Source organism: Calypte anna, chromosome 7 (assembly GCF_003957555.1).
Source record: "Calypte anna isolate BGI_N300 chromosome 7, bCalAnn1_v1.p, whole genome shotgun sequence".
In the NCBI taxonomy this organism is placed as follows: domain Eukaryota; kingdom Metazoa; phylum Chordata; class Aves; order Apodiformes; family Trochilidae; genus Calypte; species Calypte anna.
Window position 1 is genome coordinate 31296439 of NC_044253.1, and position 17315 is coordinate 31313753.

The 17315-nt window shown below is 41.6% G+C and overlaps 1 protein-coding gene across 3 annotated transcripts in view; it reads left to right on the forward strand.

Moving 5' to 3' along the window:
- Window positions 1-17315, forward strand: part of ERBB4 (erb-b2 receptor tyrosine kinase 4) — a 629260-nt gene that overhangs the window by 420415 nt on the left and 191530 nt on the right. For all 3 annotated transcript variants that reach the window (XM_030453944.1, XM_030453945.1, XM_030453946.1), the window contains exon 5: window positions 16914-16979. In XM_030453944.1, the coding sequence (XP_030309804.1) occupies window positions 16914-16979 (66 nt within the window). The remainder of the gene's footprint in view (window positions 1-16913; window positions 16980-17315) is intronic.

The window sequence follows — 17315 nt, forward strand, 5'->3', positions numbered from 1 at the left end:
GAAGATGCTTTGAAATAAAATCAGTCTCCTGCCTCTGTGCTTATTTCATACCTTGGATCTGCCAGCTCTGGCAATCCTCTTCATTTACATCAGAGCTAGACAGAAAAGAATATGGCCAGTGAACTCTGGGAGTAGATCTTTTTTGATTCCCTTCATTGCAGGCTTTCATTGTTACATCAGTTTTAAGAAGTAAGTTGAAAATGCTGCGGTATCCTCAGCACTACAGTGGAAATACTGCACGCATATGAACTCTAAGTGCTGCTTCTCCTTTTTGTTTTTGTTAGCCTGAAATGCATTCTGCCCATTGTTTCATGTTCTGATCAAATGCAGAAGAGCTCATGTTAGAGGCCTTTGAGTTTTACAGTCTTACTGTTGAGATGAATACAGCCCGTGGCTGCCCGGCCCAGAGCTCAGCACACACCACTGAAATATGATAAATAAATGTTATACCAGGGGCCATGTATATACTACAGCTCTCTGAGGACAGATACTTCTGTGCCTGGCACTTTGACTCATATGCTGAAATATTACTAGCATTTGTTCTTCCCATACTCATCTTGTATCTGAGCCTTTTAAACTTAATTGTAGTTTGAAAGCAGCCTTTTCTTCCCTTTACCTGAAATCAACACTTTCAGCCTGTTATTTTGTTGTTGTTTTTTTAGTGCTGGAGATGTTGCAGTGGGAATCTTGAAAGTTCTTAACGGTCTAAGGAACAAAATTTCCGCTTTAGATACATGTTATTGAATTTGTTTCAGCACTGCTGAAAATCGTTTTTCTCTCCTTCCAAAAATAAACCATGAATTCAATCCTTAGCCATGCACAGTAAAGCCACGCTTTGCAAGAGCCTATTCCCCTTTTACCACATCTACTTGTTGGATTTAGTCCTTTAACAGAAGAGCTGGAGATGTATCCTGCAGAGCTAGAAACCTGAGGTGAAGTTCCAAGCAGTGGTGCAAGAAATAAAGAAGGAGGGATTAGACTTCTTGTGTAAAATTACTTCAGATTGGCAGACGAATCCTCTCTGACTGGCTTTAAGGAAAGTGTAGTGGAAATTCAGGTGCTTTGATCTGTGTCCTCAGTGTCCTCCTTGGTCTGGCAGTTAGCAGAGACTGGACTCAAGTCCCGTTGCGCCAGGTTCGCTCTTTTGCAGGATTTGACAGGGACTGCAGCATTAAATCAGAATTTTCAGTGGAGCTTTTCTCAGAGGTTTTGTTAATCATAGAAGCCTGAAGGGTATGAATTATTTCATTGAGGTTGCTTACATAGTAACATAGTAACACACATTCAAATAAATCAGTAACATATTTTAAAATGCTGAAACCATAGGATGCACGTCCATGATAGAGCAGGTAACTGGGTAATAAAGATTAAAAGATTAGGTTCTGTTTTCCAGCTTTAAATAAAAATAAAAATGCTGCTCTTCAAAAAATTATCATGAAGAACCCAGAACTCCATGTAGTAGCTGTGAAAACTGAACTCTATAAAAATTAAGCTGATCTTAAAGTATTGTCCTGAACTGATATTTCTGCTTAGACTCTGAAGTGCAGGGAGATATGTGGAAAAAACTCCCTTAGCTTGACCTGGCTTTTCACCTGAGCCCCTGCTAGCTGTGTAAAAAAAGCGGAATATTTGGCAAGATATTTTTTTATAGCAAAACAATTTGAGTTATTAGCTTTTCATACTATAGTACTCTTCTGACACTGCTTTGTCTCTTGTGCCTGGTAATGTAAAAACTCCCAGTTTCTGAGTTAGGCAGAAGCACTTTTATATTGTTAGATGGTGCATAGGAAGAAAAAGCTTGGTCTTTAGCTGTGTACCTCTAATTCAGTAAATCCCATTCAAGGGAAACACTGTTTTAAAATGTCTCTTTTTTTTACCTATTGAGTCACAGATTTTTTTTTCAAGGGCAAAAGAAGTCTTGAAACTGTATTAGCTCTGATTTTCTTTATGTGGAGCCCTGAAGTGTCATCCACTTGCCTGGTGTCTTTCCTAACCACAGCCCTGATTCCAGCCCAGCTTTGAGTTTCAGAAGCAGCCCCAGGCCTGGCTCAGCTGGAGCTGGGGGCCAGGGCTGTGCTTTTGGTCCTGTGTGCACCCTCCTAGCACTGCTCTGAAGCACTGCCCAAGTGCAGCTATCCCTCAAGAAGCTGATTACTCCCCTAGTATTAAGAGATATAGCATTAGGTGCCTTTATGTCTAATTCAAATACGGTTTTAAATTACAGATGATGTTGCTTCTTGCACCTTTTGCAGCTAGCTCAAAGAGCCCTCTAGTAGCAAGGATTTTCTCCCTGCAGAAAAGGTGTGCACCATGTAATGAGCTCACCTCTTGGTCACTTTTTCATAAGCTAATCAGATAGAGGGTCTCACATCTCTCATAGTGAGGAACTTCTTTCCAGTCCTAGAACAGTATTGTTTGCCCATCAATACAGAATATTTTTCTGTGTTCTTTTAAAAGGTGGAAACCCAAATGTTTTATTACAGATTTAGCTAATATAAAAAAAAAATGTATCCTTTGTTTCAGCTTCACATGAGGAACATGGTATTCAGGCAGCTCTGACATTTGTGTAATTTAGAGACTCCTTATATTCAGGAAAATGTACCCTGGGTGCTTTTATGCCAAAGTGTGCAATCTCACATTGGGCTGTATGAAAGACGTTTGGTCTGATAGACTCCATCTTACCTGCTGGACTCTCTATTGCTAACTGCTCCTCACTGTAATTTTTGGGATTACAGTCTTCCTGTCACCAGTAAGTTTTATTGCCCCGGTCTTTTAATAATTTCTAAGCCTTTGGCTGGAATATTAAAAAGCATCCAACCTGCAGTGATCCCCAGGGAACCACACCCCAATTGTATTATAATTGCTTCTTACAGCTACTTCAAGAGAGCCCCAGTTAGCTGGCTCTTAATGCATTTTTCATATGTTTTATTAATATTGAAACCCAGAGACAAATCTAATTAAATGTTTACCATTTAGCCAGTGCTTTGCAGTTTAATTAAGGGAGCAGAGGATGGACTAGCCAGCTGCACAGATGCTTATGAAGCCAGTTCTCTGTTCCCCTGGTGCAGACAATCCCAGCTGTGGTTGACAGTGTCTGGATACAGGTGTATTTGGAAGCATTATAGCTCAGTTTGACATGTTTGTCTCTCTACAGTATGTATTGGGCTGGTGTTAGTCAATGCTGGCTCTGTATTCTGGTTTTTGGTTGGGTTTTTGTTTGGTTATCTTCCTTTCTTCATTTTCCCTGTCACCATTCTCTTTGTCAATTGCTTTATTTTGTTTAACCTGTTGCTGCCCCACCAGCCCTGGTAACTGAGACTTTGCTGGACCATGTTCTACTGCAAGCTTTCCACATGCTAGCAAGAGGAGTAATAGTAATATAGTTTCTAAAATTATAATCTTTAAATTACTGCAGAAACGGGGACAATTTGGTAGAAATGCCTCTTCATGTCAGATTAGTTTAAGGCTGAAATCTCCTAAATTTTTTTTCAATTGGTATAGTAGAAAAGTAGCCATGTGGATACATGTACATTCCCTTCAGCATAAATAGTATATTCTTGTACTGTGTTTCACAAAACCAAAAAGTTAATACTTGCATGGGACTTTGTGTAAGTGATAAGCCTTCTTCTCCATCAGATACTACAATGTACACAGGTGAATTTGTGTACAGGCATTTGTTGCAGCTACAGAATGAGGTCTGACAGGTAGCCCATTGATTTAGTGTTCAGTTGTGGCCTTGTAATTCTTCACAGAACACAGTAGCTCTTTTTTTTTTTTTTTTTTTTTTTTTTTTGCACCAGTAGTCACAGTATTAGAAAAGGATCATTTTTTCACATAGTGACTTATCTGGAGATTTATAATCAGGTCAAGCCATTGGGTTTTTAATTCTGGAGGAACTATGTGCTAGTTACAAACAATAGGGGTTCCTCAGATCCTTGCTATCTCTCCCACAAGTCTCACACTTCTACCAGTTCTCAGTTACACTATGGCTAAATTGTATAAAATACTACAGGTGTGCACACCAGTGTTTCCAAGTGGGCCATCCAAAACAGTTTGTTGTTCAGTACCTGTCCTCCTACCATCAGGAAACCCCACTGGTGGAGATTCTTGGAGTGGAAGGGAGGATGGGGCCCTTTCCTGCAGTAAAAATGCCATCAGAGACTAAAAAATCAGGAGGTCTAAATGCAGTGTAGATGTCAGTCCTTGAAAAACTTTTTGTTAGACTGGTAGATGCTCCTGTAGCAGGAACCAATCGCGTGTAGATGATGAATACATGTAAACCAAATCCTGAACCCTTGGTTCCTAGAGACAGGTGAGCTAACTGCATTTTGTCCACTTACTGCTGCAAGATATTTTGTTTTTTTTTTAAAGCACAAGAATTTCACTCTACAAAAGACTATCAGCAGTATATTTATATAAACAGGCAAGAAGGAAAGGGGGAAATGACTAATTCATGCTCAAAGCCAGCTTCCAGAGTAGCAGCAAGTGTATCCTTTCTGGTGAACATCTAAATTGGAAACTACCTACGGAGAAAATGGCACGCCAGAAAGTATGCACTGAAGACATTTGTTATTGCAGAGTTTGTTAAATTATAACCTTTCACTGAGGTTATTACTTGAAGTTCAATTCACATTTTAAATGTATGTTTGGAGACCAGGGAATGGGGCCTCTGCAGACAGGTGGTTTCAGTGCAGAATACGCTCCCTGCTGCCAGTGTCACCATGGCAAAGCTGGGAGGAGAAGCTGTTCTTTTCTATAAAATGCCACATACAACTAAACTGTTTTCTGAAAGCTGTGTCTGTGTGGAACACACCTCCAGGGCTTGCAGCATTACATTTCAGCAGCACTTTTATGGATATCTCGGTGGGAAAGAAAATTTATATAAGAGCTGACTGCAGACAGCCACAAAGTCACACAACCTCCTTTCACTCAACATACTTGGAGGTTCTTTTCCTACCATCAAGGACTCTTGCCAGGATAGATTCTGTTTATTTACCTGGAACTGAGAGATAAATACAGTAATAGAAGAAACTGCTTTTAAATAATAGTTTTTGCCAAGCATATGTAACTGAATATGGAGAAATACATGAAATCCAGTGATAGAATTAACTTGTTCTGCATTAGTATGGCAAGCTGAACTGCTAGAAGTTGCCTGTAATGTTTTTCCTCAACCCAGCATAATGTGTTTTGAATAGAGGGAAGCCATTTAGTTTCCTAATAAAAACCTTCAGCCAGCATTTTCAGAAGGGATTTGTCAGTTGGTATATGCCCTTGAAACAGATTTGAAAGGCAGGAAGACGTGGCATTTAATGGAAATACAATGCCTCTAACTGTTGAATTCAGTGAATAAAAAGTAAGTAACAAACATAAGTATACCTAGTTAATGCAAATCATACTGTGAGGGACAAAACTCCTTAGGCTGCCAGAGCCTACAGCAAGGATCTAGCAAGGGAACTGATACAACGCTGGGGACCTTTAGGAGCTTTGGACCCAGAAAGGAGGGCGCTGAGAAAGCCAGCATTAACTGTTTCTGAAGAACCTCTGACAAAAAATTACCCAACCCCAAACCAACCCCTGCCCTGCCAAAGTGCTGACCTGTTTTGCAGAGTACCTTCTGGTATGGTCTGAGGTAACATTAGAATTTATTTTTGTTTTGGATCTGCGAAACAAAGTCCAACCGTAGAAGGGTGGGTGCAAGCAGATTTTATTTGACAATTTACACAGGCAAAGTTACAGAGACAGGCAAAAGAGGAGAGAGGAAAAGAAGATATAAAAGAGAGAGAGAAAAGTGGAGGGGAAAAAAGGGTAAGAAAGGGGGAAAAAACAGAGAGAGAGAGCGTCACCACCAGGGGCCCACCTGCCCAGCGAGTTTCTTCAGGATGGTGCTGATCCTGGACAGGTTCCGATAGGAGATGGCAGTGGGTCAAGAGGTGACCAAACAGCCACAGCAGGGACAGCCATAAATACTCCTGAGTTCCTTTTGTTCAGCTGTCAGTCAGCTTCTGCAGAAGCCAGGTTCTTTGGCATCAGAGCCATTGCAGACAGGCTGCCTGGAGGAGGGGCTTCTGCAGAAGGGTGCAGTCCCCCACCCACTCATCAGTTCTTATCTCCTTCCAGGTGTCACCCCTGTTCTGCTTCGGTCCAGGCCAGGTCCATTAGCATCAGAGCCACTGAAAACATGCTTGCCTGGAGGAGGGGAGCTTCTGCAGAAGGGTGTCAGGTCTTATCTCTTTCCAGGTGTCACCCCCTGCTCTGCTCTAGCCCCCTTACCCCGGTACCTCAGTATCAGGACAACCAAGGTGGTTCCTCCACCCTGGCCAGGGTAACTGTGCCTGGAGGGATGTCCCAGCATTGCAGGCTGGCCCTCAGAAAAGGGGAGCAGTCTCCACCCTAGTTCTTAGTTTTTATCTCTTTCCAAGTGTCACCCCCTGCTCAGCTCTGGCCAGGGCTAGACCAGCCAGACAGGGTTGGCCCTAGACAGGGCTATTCACTTCAAAATTGTTCTTTTGGGACAATTTCAAATCAGTGAGATCAGTCTCTCACACCTTCTTTATTTCTTACAGCAGTTAACAGGGTGAAGAAAGTCATGCAACAAGCAGCACAATTTACCAGGCTGAGGGAGGAAAAAATTACAAAGTGACACTAGGTCTGTAGCTGCAGAATTTAAGTAGTGCTCCAGATAGCAGTGTGTAGCAACTGTTGGTAAATGCTTATCTTTAAATGGCAACCTGTGTGTGTGTATAATGTATTACTGTGAATCACCTGTTTATAAGCAGATTGTTTCTCAAGCAGTATATTACAGTCTTTCTGTTTCAGTGAAAACATCCCTGTCCATTATAAGCAGCTTGCTTTATCACAAACACCAGTGTTTCTTGAAAGCAGGAAATAAACCCCAAATACTTTGAATATTAAAGTAGTATAATTGAATGGCAATTGACAGATTTGTAGTGGTGGGTGGATGAGTGGAGTTGGTCTTTCACAGCAAGCTCCAGCTGCTCCAGCTGGCTGCCTTTGGAGAGCTGCATAGGGAAAGAGGAAAAAAAAAAGACTATAAAATCATCCACTTAATTGAAACTTCTGCTTCTTGAAGCTGCTGTGTGCATCCCACTCTTTGAAGCTGTGATGTTAGATTTGCAAGATGCACTTTCTAGCCAGAAGCTCAGAGGGGGCTCGGTTGTCCCCCCAGGGCACGGGGGGGTTTAGGGTTAGGGAATGTGGGTTGGTGGCAGTGGGTTGGTGCTGTGTCGGGAGCATCCAGCTGGCATCGTGACAGGCTTCTCCCAACTTACTGTTCTGTTGCTTGCATAAAACTAAAAGACACCCCAAGCCTTTACTGCTATCATATCTGCATTATTTTAAGGATTTTGCTGCACATGCCTGCTATAGCAGAAATTCTCAGAACTGCCACTTAAGTTCTTGTCCTGTTTTGGTGGACAGTCTGGCTAAAGAGGTCAGGCCACTGCTCTCCTCAAACTCAGGGTGGTTTCAGGGGCTTCTCTCTGATCTGTTTCTCCTGCAGGGAAGAGAACAGTGCTGTGGCTTCAAAGCTGAGTGACTAGAAGGGAAGTTTCTGTCTGTTAAGCAATATACAAAGTATAGGAAGTATCAAAGTCAAAAAGAAAGTGTGTTTTATGCTCCTGCAGTCCCTCAAGCTTTCAGTCCCTGTGTGTAGGACCTCCACAGTAGCATCTCTTCAGGCTCACATTCAAAGGAGCTCTCACATCTCAGAATCTCCTTTCTGGTCCTCTGGTAGGAATGTGTAATTTATTTTTAAAACCTCATAAAAGCTGTCATAAGTGAAGTGTTCTGACATAGGGAAAATGCTGGAAATATTTGCAGAGTAAGACGCTCAATCCAGATTTTCTAATGATTTATACAAATTGTTATGTATGAAAATAGCTTCGTCTCAAATTCCTTGTGTTATGCCTGCCTGATAGTCACAGAATATCCACAGCATCACTTCTGTGCTGATCTCTGACAACTGAAGACTATCCAGGAAACTGTAATCTGGAATTTGTAGGATTACTGCCATTGAATGTTTGTAGACAGCAAGCACTGCATCTAAATATCAGAGTATATACCCAGCCATTGTTTTCCAACAGAGAATGGGCTTCTGTTGTCCAGGCATTGTTTTGCAATAATCAATTTTGTTTTAAATAGCCAGAGATACATTTTGAATAAGCAATTACATTTTAATAAGCATCTTACCATAGTTATCCGAAGTTTATCTGAAACTGGACTCCAGATGTCATAGGAATGGACTGTTCCTTTCTAGTATTTCCATCTAATTGAGTCAAAAGTTGGTTAAAATGTTAGGACACCTAACTGCATCCAGCCAGACTCTAGGAATATTGCATGGCATAAAGAAAAAGAAAATTACTTTTAAAAGCCACTTCAATTTCAACTTTTCATTTCCTTTCTTTGAAGTTATTACTTTATTTTAAAAATGAAAACTCTATGTCCCTCTGTTCAAACTTTATTATGGCTTTGGCAGCATTACAGGAACAGAATTACAGGACATTATTTTGACTTATGTAGTATTGACTGACTTGATCTGGTTGAAAACTGGGGGAGTTGGTATTAAACATGCACAAGAGCACTCTCAGCTTTGGCACATACCTTTCAGTCTGTCTGAGTTTGCTGAGCATCTCCTTTGAAAATCTCCTCAAACAGTGCAGAGATCTCTCAGCCAGTGTTGCACATTGCGTCCAAAAGAGAAACCTCTGTCTCCATCCTTCAGTTCTCAGCTGAGATTATGCACTGGGCAGTAAGTCTATTGCTGCACCTGAGGACAGATATTTGGCTTAAGATTTACTACGGGCATTTACATGGGTAAACATCTGCTTTCTGTGTTCAGTAGGAGCTGCTGCTTCTTGAGTTTTGTGTGGTTTTTCACTTTGTGTGTTGTCACACCACAGACTGAAGCACTTGTTGCTGTGAGCCAGAGTTCAAAAGCACCTGAGCTGAGAGCTAAGGGGCAGTGTCCTGGGGCAAGGGAGGGTCTGGGTGTTGCAGAGTTAGGCATTCCAGTGGCTGCTTCTTGATTAGAGAGGAAATTCATGTACCTTAGGGCACCTACATACAGAGGAGGGAGTCCATTAAAATAGTACCTACCAGGAACAAACTAAGGGAAAATTATGAAATTAATATAAAGGCATAGAAGGTGTTAGCTTTTTAATGTCTGCTGGGAATCTGCAGTGCCTGCCACCCTCCCCTCACAGACCCGTTTTCTGCTCATGCTGAAATTTCCTTAATAAAAAGGAATTTGCTCCCCTTTGACAAAATATATTAGCAGCTTGGGGATGTGCAGGAGCGGAGTTCAGTTTTCTAGCTTGCCTGAAGGCATTCCAGTCTGTACCTCCTATCTTCCATCTCCTAGTGGAAACTGCACCGTGTTAGTCTGATCTGGGTTTTTGCTGCTCCTTCTGTTGAAATTCTGAGAGGAGTGGTTGCATGCTGTGTCCAGCTCTCTCCCTTCAGTCACTGAGCTTCCCTCATTGACAGGAGAGCTGTGGTGAGGAGGGATGGGTGCCTGTTCTGTGCTCTCTCCCCCCAGAGAATGCCTGTAGACTGTTTTTTGGGCTGATGTCCTGGGAGGTGAGTGTCTTCATCACAGGAAGCAAATGAGAAAGTGGGATGCATAACCCCTTAGGTGAGCATTACCATCTACAGATGGGGGAACATTTCCCTTTTCTTTCACACAGGGGAAAGGCAAAATGAGAGCTACCCCTCTATTTTGAAGGGCTCCAGGGTTGTCAGTCTGTGTGCTTTGAGGGAGGTCCTTATGAGGGAGGCTGTTTCATTTCTACCGCAGTGTAGAAATGGGGTACCCCCTGGACAGAGGGGGTACCTCTGTCCAGACCCTCACTGGACAGAGACCAAGCTGTTCTGCTGTTCAGGAAGAGGTTCTGCTACAAGTGTGAGAGAGAGGATGGGCTTACTGGATAGGAATATATTCTTTTTAGCAATAATGATTACAAGGAAAGATTCCCAAGATCTTGTTCTTGGTGAGCCTGCCAAGCAGCAGGTATGACTTGACCTATCCTTTAGCCTTCCAGCTGGTCTCCCCATGTGCTCAGGATCCCCATGTCTCTGTTCAGAGAGGCATTCGGTGCTGATTGAAACTAATTCACTGCCACAGTGGGGGGAACTCACTTGCATTGCTCTGTGCTAATAGCTATAAGCAGTGATAATTAATAGCTCCTAATTGCTTAATCAGTGTAAAGTTTTAGACTATGTCATATGTGAAGGTTTTTATTTTGTGTGGATGACTAAGCCCCCAATAAATTAATCAAGACATACAGACTTACCAGTCTGGTCTGTTCCAGGCAGAGAAAAATCACCAGTGTTTTCACTACGCCCCTCAGGTCCCTTTCTGTGTAGCTGTTACTGTGGCCTTAAGACATTTTTCTGTAGCAGCTGAAGTAACATTACAGTGAGCTTCCTATCAGCTCAGAGCTGTCAGTGATAGATATGAATCCACCAGCCTCAGCCCGTTTGGTGCTGCTGACATGCTCTTCTTGACTTTTCATTTATTTCTTTACCTCTGGTGGCCAATCTCTCTCAAAATCAAAACTGCCACCAGCATACCCAGTGATACACTGTAATTTCACATCTCTCAACAAATCCCCAGTCACTGTGTACAAGTGAGGGTTGTCTCTGTCCCACATTACTCAAGAAAATTTATCCTCCTTTGGTATCCAGGTTTTGCTTTTTCAGTGCTGGTTCTATTTTCTCTGTGTTCCCTCTCCCCACTCTCCCTGACACTGCCCCATATCTCTCCCTGTCTTTCAGGGCATATCTCTTGGATTGTTTTCATTTCCCATGGCTGTTTCTTTTCAGCTCGCTGTGCCCCTCTCCACTTTTGTGTCTCTCTCTCTTCCTTTCTCCTGAGGAACATGAGGAGAAGATAAAGGCATGGAATGGCAGAGCTGGAAGTCCAGTTGTTAGAATGAGGGCTTCCACTGCTGCTGAACCTCAGAGATCCCTGTGTGCCAGATGCAGACACCTGGAAGTTAGGGGATACGCGATCGAAAACTTTGCTGTGGATGGTGGTAGGACTTGCAAAAGATTCTGATGAATGCTAGACAAGTTTTCACTGTGAAGAGATGCCATTAACATTTGGGCAAGGTATCTCTACTGGGCATGGAGACTTCACAGGGTAGAAGGAACAATAACATGTAGGAGACAGAAAGCTCTGTTGAGGTGCTGCTGTTTCCCACAATAAAGGTAACTCTATCAGTGCAGGATGCTAAAGAAAAGCCTCGATTTTATAGAACTAATCCCACATCAGGAGAGCATTTGGTGGTACATTCCAAAGTGAACTCATCTGACATGAGTGAAGACAACATAATTTGTTAGCAGTAGAGGAACTGGACCTTGGATTACTGTCACACTTCTACACAGAGGAGGAGAAAGTGAGCACTAGATATTTCTGTAAGACACTTTCTTTTTTTTACAGAAAGTTTTACTTTCTCTTGTGACATGTGTCTCTACTGCCATGAAGAAAAGAAATCCTGGAAAGTGTGAGTCTCTGTCAGATAATTAACTTTTAAATCAATAGAAGAGATCTGAAGACTAGCACAAGGCTGGAAGAAAATGTAAAATGATTTTTACACAAAGAAGTGTGACTGACTGGATGAATGTCTGACAATACGAATAGTCAGACGAGGACACAGAAAGCATTACAGCCTGATAAAGCAGAATGATCCATCACAGTAGTATCTTTAATTCTTGTTAATGCTGTGCTGCAGTGTTTGAATCATTTTTTATTTTGTTATCTCTTCCTACATAATCTAAGGAGTTCCAGCTGCTGTGCAAGTCTATTTAAACCTTCTGTCCTATCTAAGCAATGGGCAGAAGAGACAGGGACTCTTAGCATAGAGTGTACCTTGGATCTTAGGCTACCTATGTTTAGGAACATATGTGGCATCTCTAGCATTTTTGTAGGAGTTAATTTTTTAGGTGAAGGATTAGTTCATAAGTAACTTATAGAAGCTAATGAATGATTTATAGATGTTTTGATAGTTAATTTTAGACTGTTAGATAGATGTCTTGTAACCATCAAAGCCACTTTATTTTGGCAGTATTTATTTGGACTTCAGTATCAGTGTATTACAGATATGCTAACATTTATTAATAATTTATTAACCTGGTAGAAACCATCTGTAAATGCAAGCTTTGTGCAAAGTGAGGCTATTTCTTTAATTTCTACTTTCCTTCTACTGAGAGAAGTCTGCTTGAGGCAGCTGGCATAGCTGATGAGGAAGAAGCAATGTTTCTTCTCTGTACTACACTGAGATTAGAGCTAAGAGGAGAACTTCATTTTTCTTGTCTTGTCAGTAACTTAATCCTTTGTGGTTTTACTGTTCCTGAAATAATAAAGTCAGTCTGGAGCCAAAGGAAAGCCCTTCTCAATTTTCAGGAAAGCACAAGGATGAAGTAACCTTGGTATTTCCCAAGCTAGTGAGCAAATCTTTTATGCTGGTGACTTTCCCCAGCTGGGGGAGCAGAAGCATCTCCTGCAAATAAAACTCCACCTGAAAGGTACAACATGGATGCTCTGCACCAGAGTCCATAATCAAGTTCTGTTGTGATAGTATTGGCTAAGGGAATATGAGCAAAGGGAGATGAGCCATTGGTTTTCTGCATGGAATTTGCCAAAGTAAAATGAATTCTCAGTTTCCAGTGGGCTCTTTATAAACCTAGATTTCATAACAAACCCTGTAAAAATTATGTAAGCCTTTTAACTCTTTCCCTCCTCCTCTGTAAACTAGTGAATAAAATGTCATCGTGTATTTGAAACAATGCTACTATTCAGGAGCAGAAGTGTACTCTGTAGAGTCACATTTGTAACAAGGCAAGTGATTTTTCCTGGTTCTTTCTCTCCAAATCTAATTTAGAAGAGAAAGAAATGCTTTTTTCTTTTGTGCCTTCACTCACGTTCAAGAATTTAGTGAATGCACAAGGTAGTGCTTGCAAGGTACCTGTGGAGTGTTTGGCCAAATTCCACCTGGTTCTTGAACAACTGTTTGACTGTAATAAGAACAAGCATGATCAGTTGTTATGGATGGGCTGTTTCACTGCGTCTGAGTGTTCCCTAAGTTCCTTCTATTGCCACCAGGACTTTGGAACACGTTTTGATGTCAAGAACCAGTGGAGGAAATCATGGGAAGGAGTTCTAACTCTTTAATCTCAGCTGTATCAAAACAAAACAGCAGAACACTTCTTCAGTTTCATGGTTTGCCATTTCTTCATTAGTTGTTTCTTTTAGCCCTTCCTGCTCTATGTTGGGGAGTTTTAGAATATTTTCAAGACACAGGGAGTAATGGGAATAATTTTTTTAATGCCAAGAATGGTTTGAAATTTTTTTCTCTAGACTGTTGGTTCACTACAATCTACAAATCCTAAGAAATCTATACAGAAAGATCTGCCAGAAGTGATATCATTATTACAAGGACCTCATAAATAGGGCCAATAGATTTAGTATTGTTTAAGCCTGACATATAGATGTAATCATGAGACCTGTTCCTCAGATGAATTCTCCTTATGCTTCTGGCTGTTTATGTTGACTTCCATGGGATTATTTTTATGTTAGATTTACAGAGCTGATCTTTAATAGGTGGCAATTTGTCCTTACCACAGTAGTGAAAACCAGATGAAATACTGAGTTACATGAAGGAAGACTCTAGACCAGTCCATACCATAGAATCACAGAATGATTTGTGTTGGAAGGGACCTTAAAGATCATATAGTTCCAGACCCCTGCCATGGGCAGGGACATCTCTCACTAGACCAGGTTGCTCCAACACAGCCTTGAACACTTCCAGGGAGGGAGCACCCACAGCTTCTCTGGGCAACCTGACAGTTTACAGAGAGCAAAGAAAGTTACTTTTCTTTTTAAACAAGCAAACCAATATAGAGAGACTATTTGGAGTTTGTTTTTTGATGATAATTCTCAGTATATTTGACCTTCAAAAGGTCATGGAAAAATGCAATTCAGAGGTGTGCTGCCTACAGGTTCAACTCCTGTTGTGTCTGTGCACCTGAGTAAAATGAAAATAATGAAGCAGATACTTTGAGTTGAGAAATGAGAAAAAAAAGAAAACTAGCAGCCTTTCCTTGCTATATTGTTAAATATCTCTATTTAAATGCAAATGATCATCTGACACTGCCAAACAAAGTCATGTATCAGGAAGCCAGCATGCAAGTTAAAAAAACAAAAAAGAAAAGAAATTATTTTTGAAGATGCAGGATTGCTTTTATTTGCAGGAGGAGCAGAGCTGGTTGAATATATTTTTGGCTGTGTACTGAGTATCAGCTCAGCAACTCAGAGCTGAGAGGTATGAAGTGTTTTATTTCAAATGTAGCTTTTATGAAGGTGTGGGTATCCTCTCTAGTTAGAGGTTACTTGAAGTTGTTCCTGTATTCTCTCTCTGCACATACTGCAGTGGAAAAAGCCCAGTGCATACATTATGGTTTGGAAGGGGGTAGAATCCAGGGACAGAAAGAGGAAGAAATGGCCAAGCTTGTGCCTTATTCTGCCTCAGAAATATGTGGTTACATGTGATCTGTGCATTGCTTTATATTGCATCTAGCTGCAAGGTTTCTGGTTTTCTCCCTAAACTCCAGACTGCTTAAGCTAGACAGGCATGACTGCAAGGAAGGATCAGGCATAAAATAGTCTTTCAAGACTCCTATGTCCATGGGCTGTGGTTTCTCCCTAGCTACTCCAGTAGGGATGCTCCAGCTTGGGTGAGGACCAAGCCAAACAAGTGGTGGTAAGGGTATTTGAACATGCACCTGGGACCCTGCCCTTTCTCCTTCCTGCGCTTCTGTCAGAAGAAGTCCCTGCTTCCTGGGGGTAATTTTTATTCAGTTGATTGAGCACCAGAGCCAACAGAAAAGCTTAATCTGAGTGAGTCTCTTCTGTTAAAATTCTTCCTTTAATTTGCTATTCACCTCACCTTCTTTTTAAACTACCATTCTTATTAATCAATATGGATCTATTTGCTTTCTGCACCAGGTTCCAATAGTCTCTTAATAATCATCACAATCGTTATTACTGATTAAAGTTGTATTATTCATGCCAGATGGAGTCCCCTCCCTGTCAGCCAGAATGAGTTTGCCTTATGTACTTATAGTACATTTGTGATCTAAATAAGCAGATGGCAGAACGTGACAGCAAATTATGTGCTGGTGATGTCAGCAGCAACACTTCCTGAGGATAAATGCTTTAAATGAACATGAATGCAGCAAGGAGCTGGTAGTTTTACCAAGGCAGTTGGCATACAGTATGGTAATTACTGTACAACATCAGCGACAGCATCGTGAATGCCGTGCAAGTGCTGAGGGAAGAACACTACCTTGGGAAAAGTAGTGACACAAATTCCAACATTCCACAGCTCTCACGATGGGCTTGCTCAGCTGTATGGTGTCTCATAGGTATAAGAGGAGCAGTCTTTTCTTTTGGGGTGATCCAACCTTAGCTGAGAGACATTTTGCAGTTTCTCCAACTCTGTCTCCTATGTGGGAAGTATTTGATTTAGTGTAATGGAGCAATGTTAACAGCAGCTGCTGCTAAAACAGGATTGAAAGAAAAGCTTCTGGATCAGGTTCAAAGGGGAAATTGGCTTAATAGAATCCCAGCAGTATTCAGGGATGAATTAAAGTTTAATCAAAGATGAGGTTAGGCTCCTGTGGTCAAAAGAGCAGCGATAAGGACCCTGCAAAGTCTTTTAAAACAGTACTGTTGGCTTTCTCTGTTCATCCCTCAGGTCTGGCTGGGTGGGAAGGGCTTGGCTGCCTGCACCCCAGGCCCTGCCACATCTGGGGTTTGGCAGCTGGAGTGCAGGGTGCAGTGAGACAGGCACTCCATGCATCCTCTGCAACTATTTGGTATTCAGGAGGGAGAAGCTCTAAGAGCAGAATTGTGGCTGAGCTCTGACCACATCTGGATGGGAGCTACAGAATAAGGTCTCTCTACTTGCAGTCACAACTGGTGTGGGTCTCTCCAAGTGTCTTCTCAAATAACTTAAGATGCAGCCAGCAAAGAATGTGGCAGTTCTCTTTCTGCTTCCCCTCACAGTTGTCAGCATTTAGCCATGAAATGAAAGGTGTGACCTCAACTCCCTCCTCAGTCCAAGCAGGTTTCAGTCAGTAATTGCTAGGTAGTCTATAAAAGCCTCTGTTTCTAACTCTTCTTTATCCACCTGTATTTTACAGTAGAAGTACCTACAGTTCCACTTTTCTTGAGGGCCTAAACCTGCCAGCACATGGAAGGAGCACATGTAGAGCATCACATGAGGTTCCTTCAGAAGCTTAACTGCAGGCAACTGGAGAACCAGCAGTCAGAAAGGGGAAGTTCCTAAATTTAGCTGGTGCTGGGATTAAGGAGTTGCACAGGGCACATTTCCTTTAGCATGATAATGGACATGAAGACTGTGCAAGCTTTGGAGGGAGAGGGGTGGCTTTTAATCAAAGGCACTGAGTGTATCACCCCAGTGTTCAGATGAAATTGAACACGAGATAGATACTGTCTCTAGTACAACCATCCCTTCTCCTGTGAAGGAATGAGTGGGTCTTACCTAGGACATAACATGTAATAGTAATAGGGCTGGGTGGTGAAATGATTCCCCAGTCCTCCAAACTTGCTCATTTTTTTTGTTTGTTTGTTTTAAAATGTCTCATCCAGGATACATAGCAGAGAGGTACTTAGGTACTTAGAGAAGTACCCATACCTCTTATGTTTTACACCAATTCTGGTTATTTATTTGCACCTTATTTGCAGTGTTTTGACCTTGGTAAAGCATAGAAACCCACCAAAAACCCTCCTCTTCAGCAGTTGCTGGATGTTGAAGAAATGAAAGGAAGCCACATTTCTAATCTGTCTCTTCCTTCTGTCTGTCCTGAAGGTGGTCGATGCCACAAGTCCTGCACAGGCCGATGCTGGGGACCCACAGAGAATCACTGCCAGACCTGTAAGTATGGCAAAGAAATAAAGGACTAAAAATTATGAAACACAGTTCCTATATTTTTGTTATCATGAAGTGATACTACAAAATTCTGGTTTTGGTGTAATTCTGAACTATTTCAAGATTTTTTTCCATATGTTTCTACCAACAGATGGTATGCTTTTTTTCACCTGTCAATTTATTTTTTTTCCTTCCTCCCTTGTGCTTTGTGAAAATACTTAAGCTAAATTCAATTTTATTTTCTTTTCACTTCTTGCCAGCAACATGGAGCATGGCTCCTGAGAATATTGGTATTTTGAAGTACACTGAAATGAATACTGCAGGAACAGAAAACGCTACATG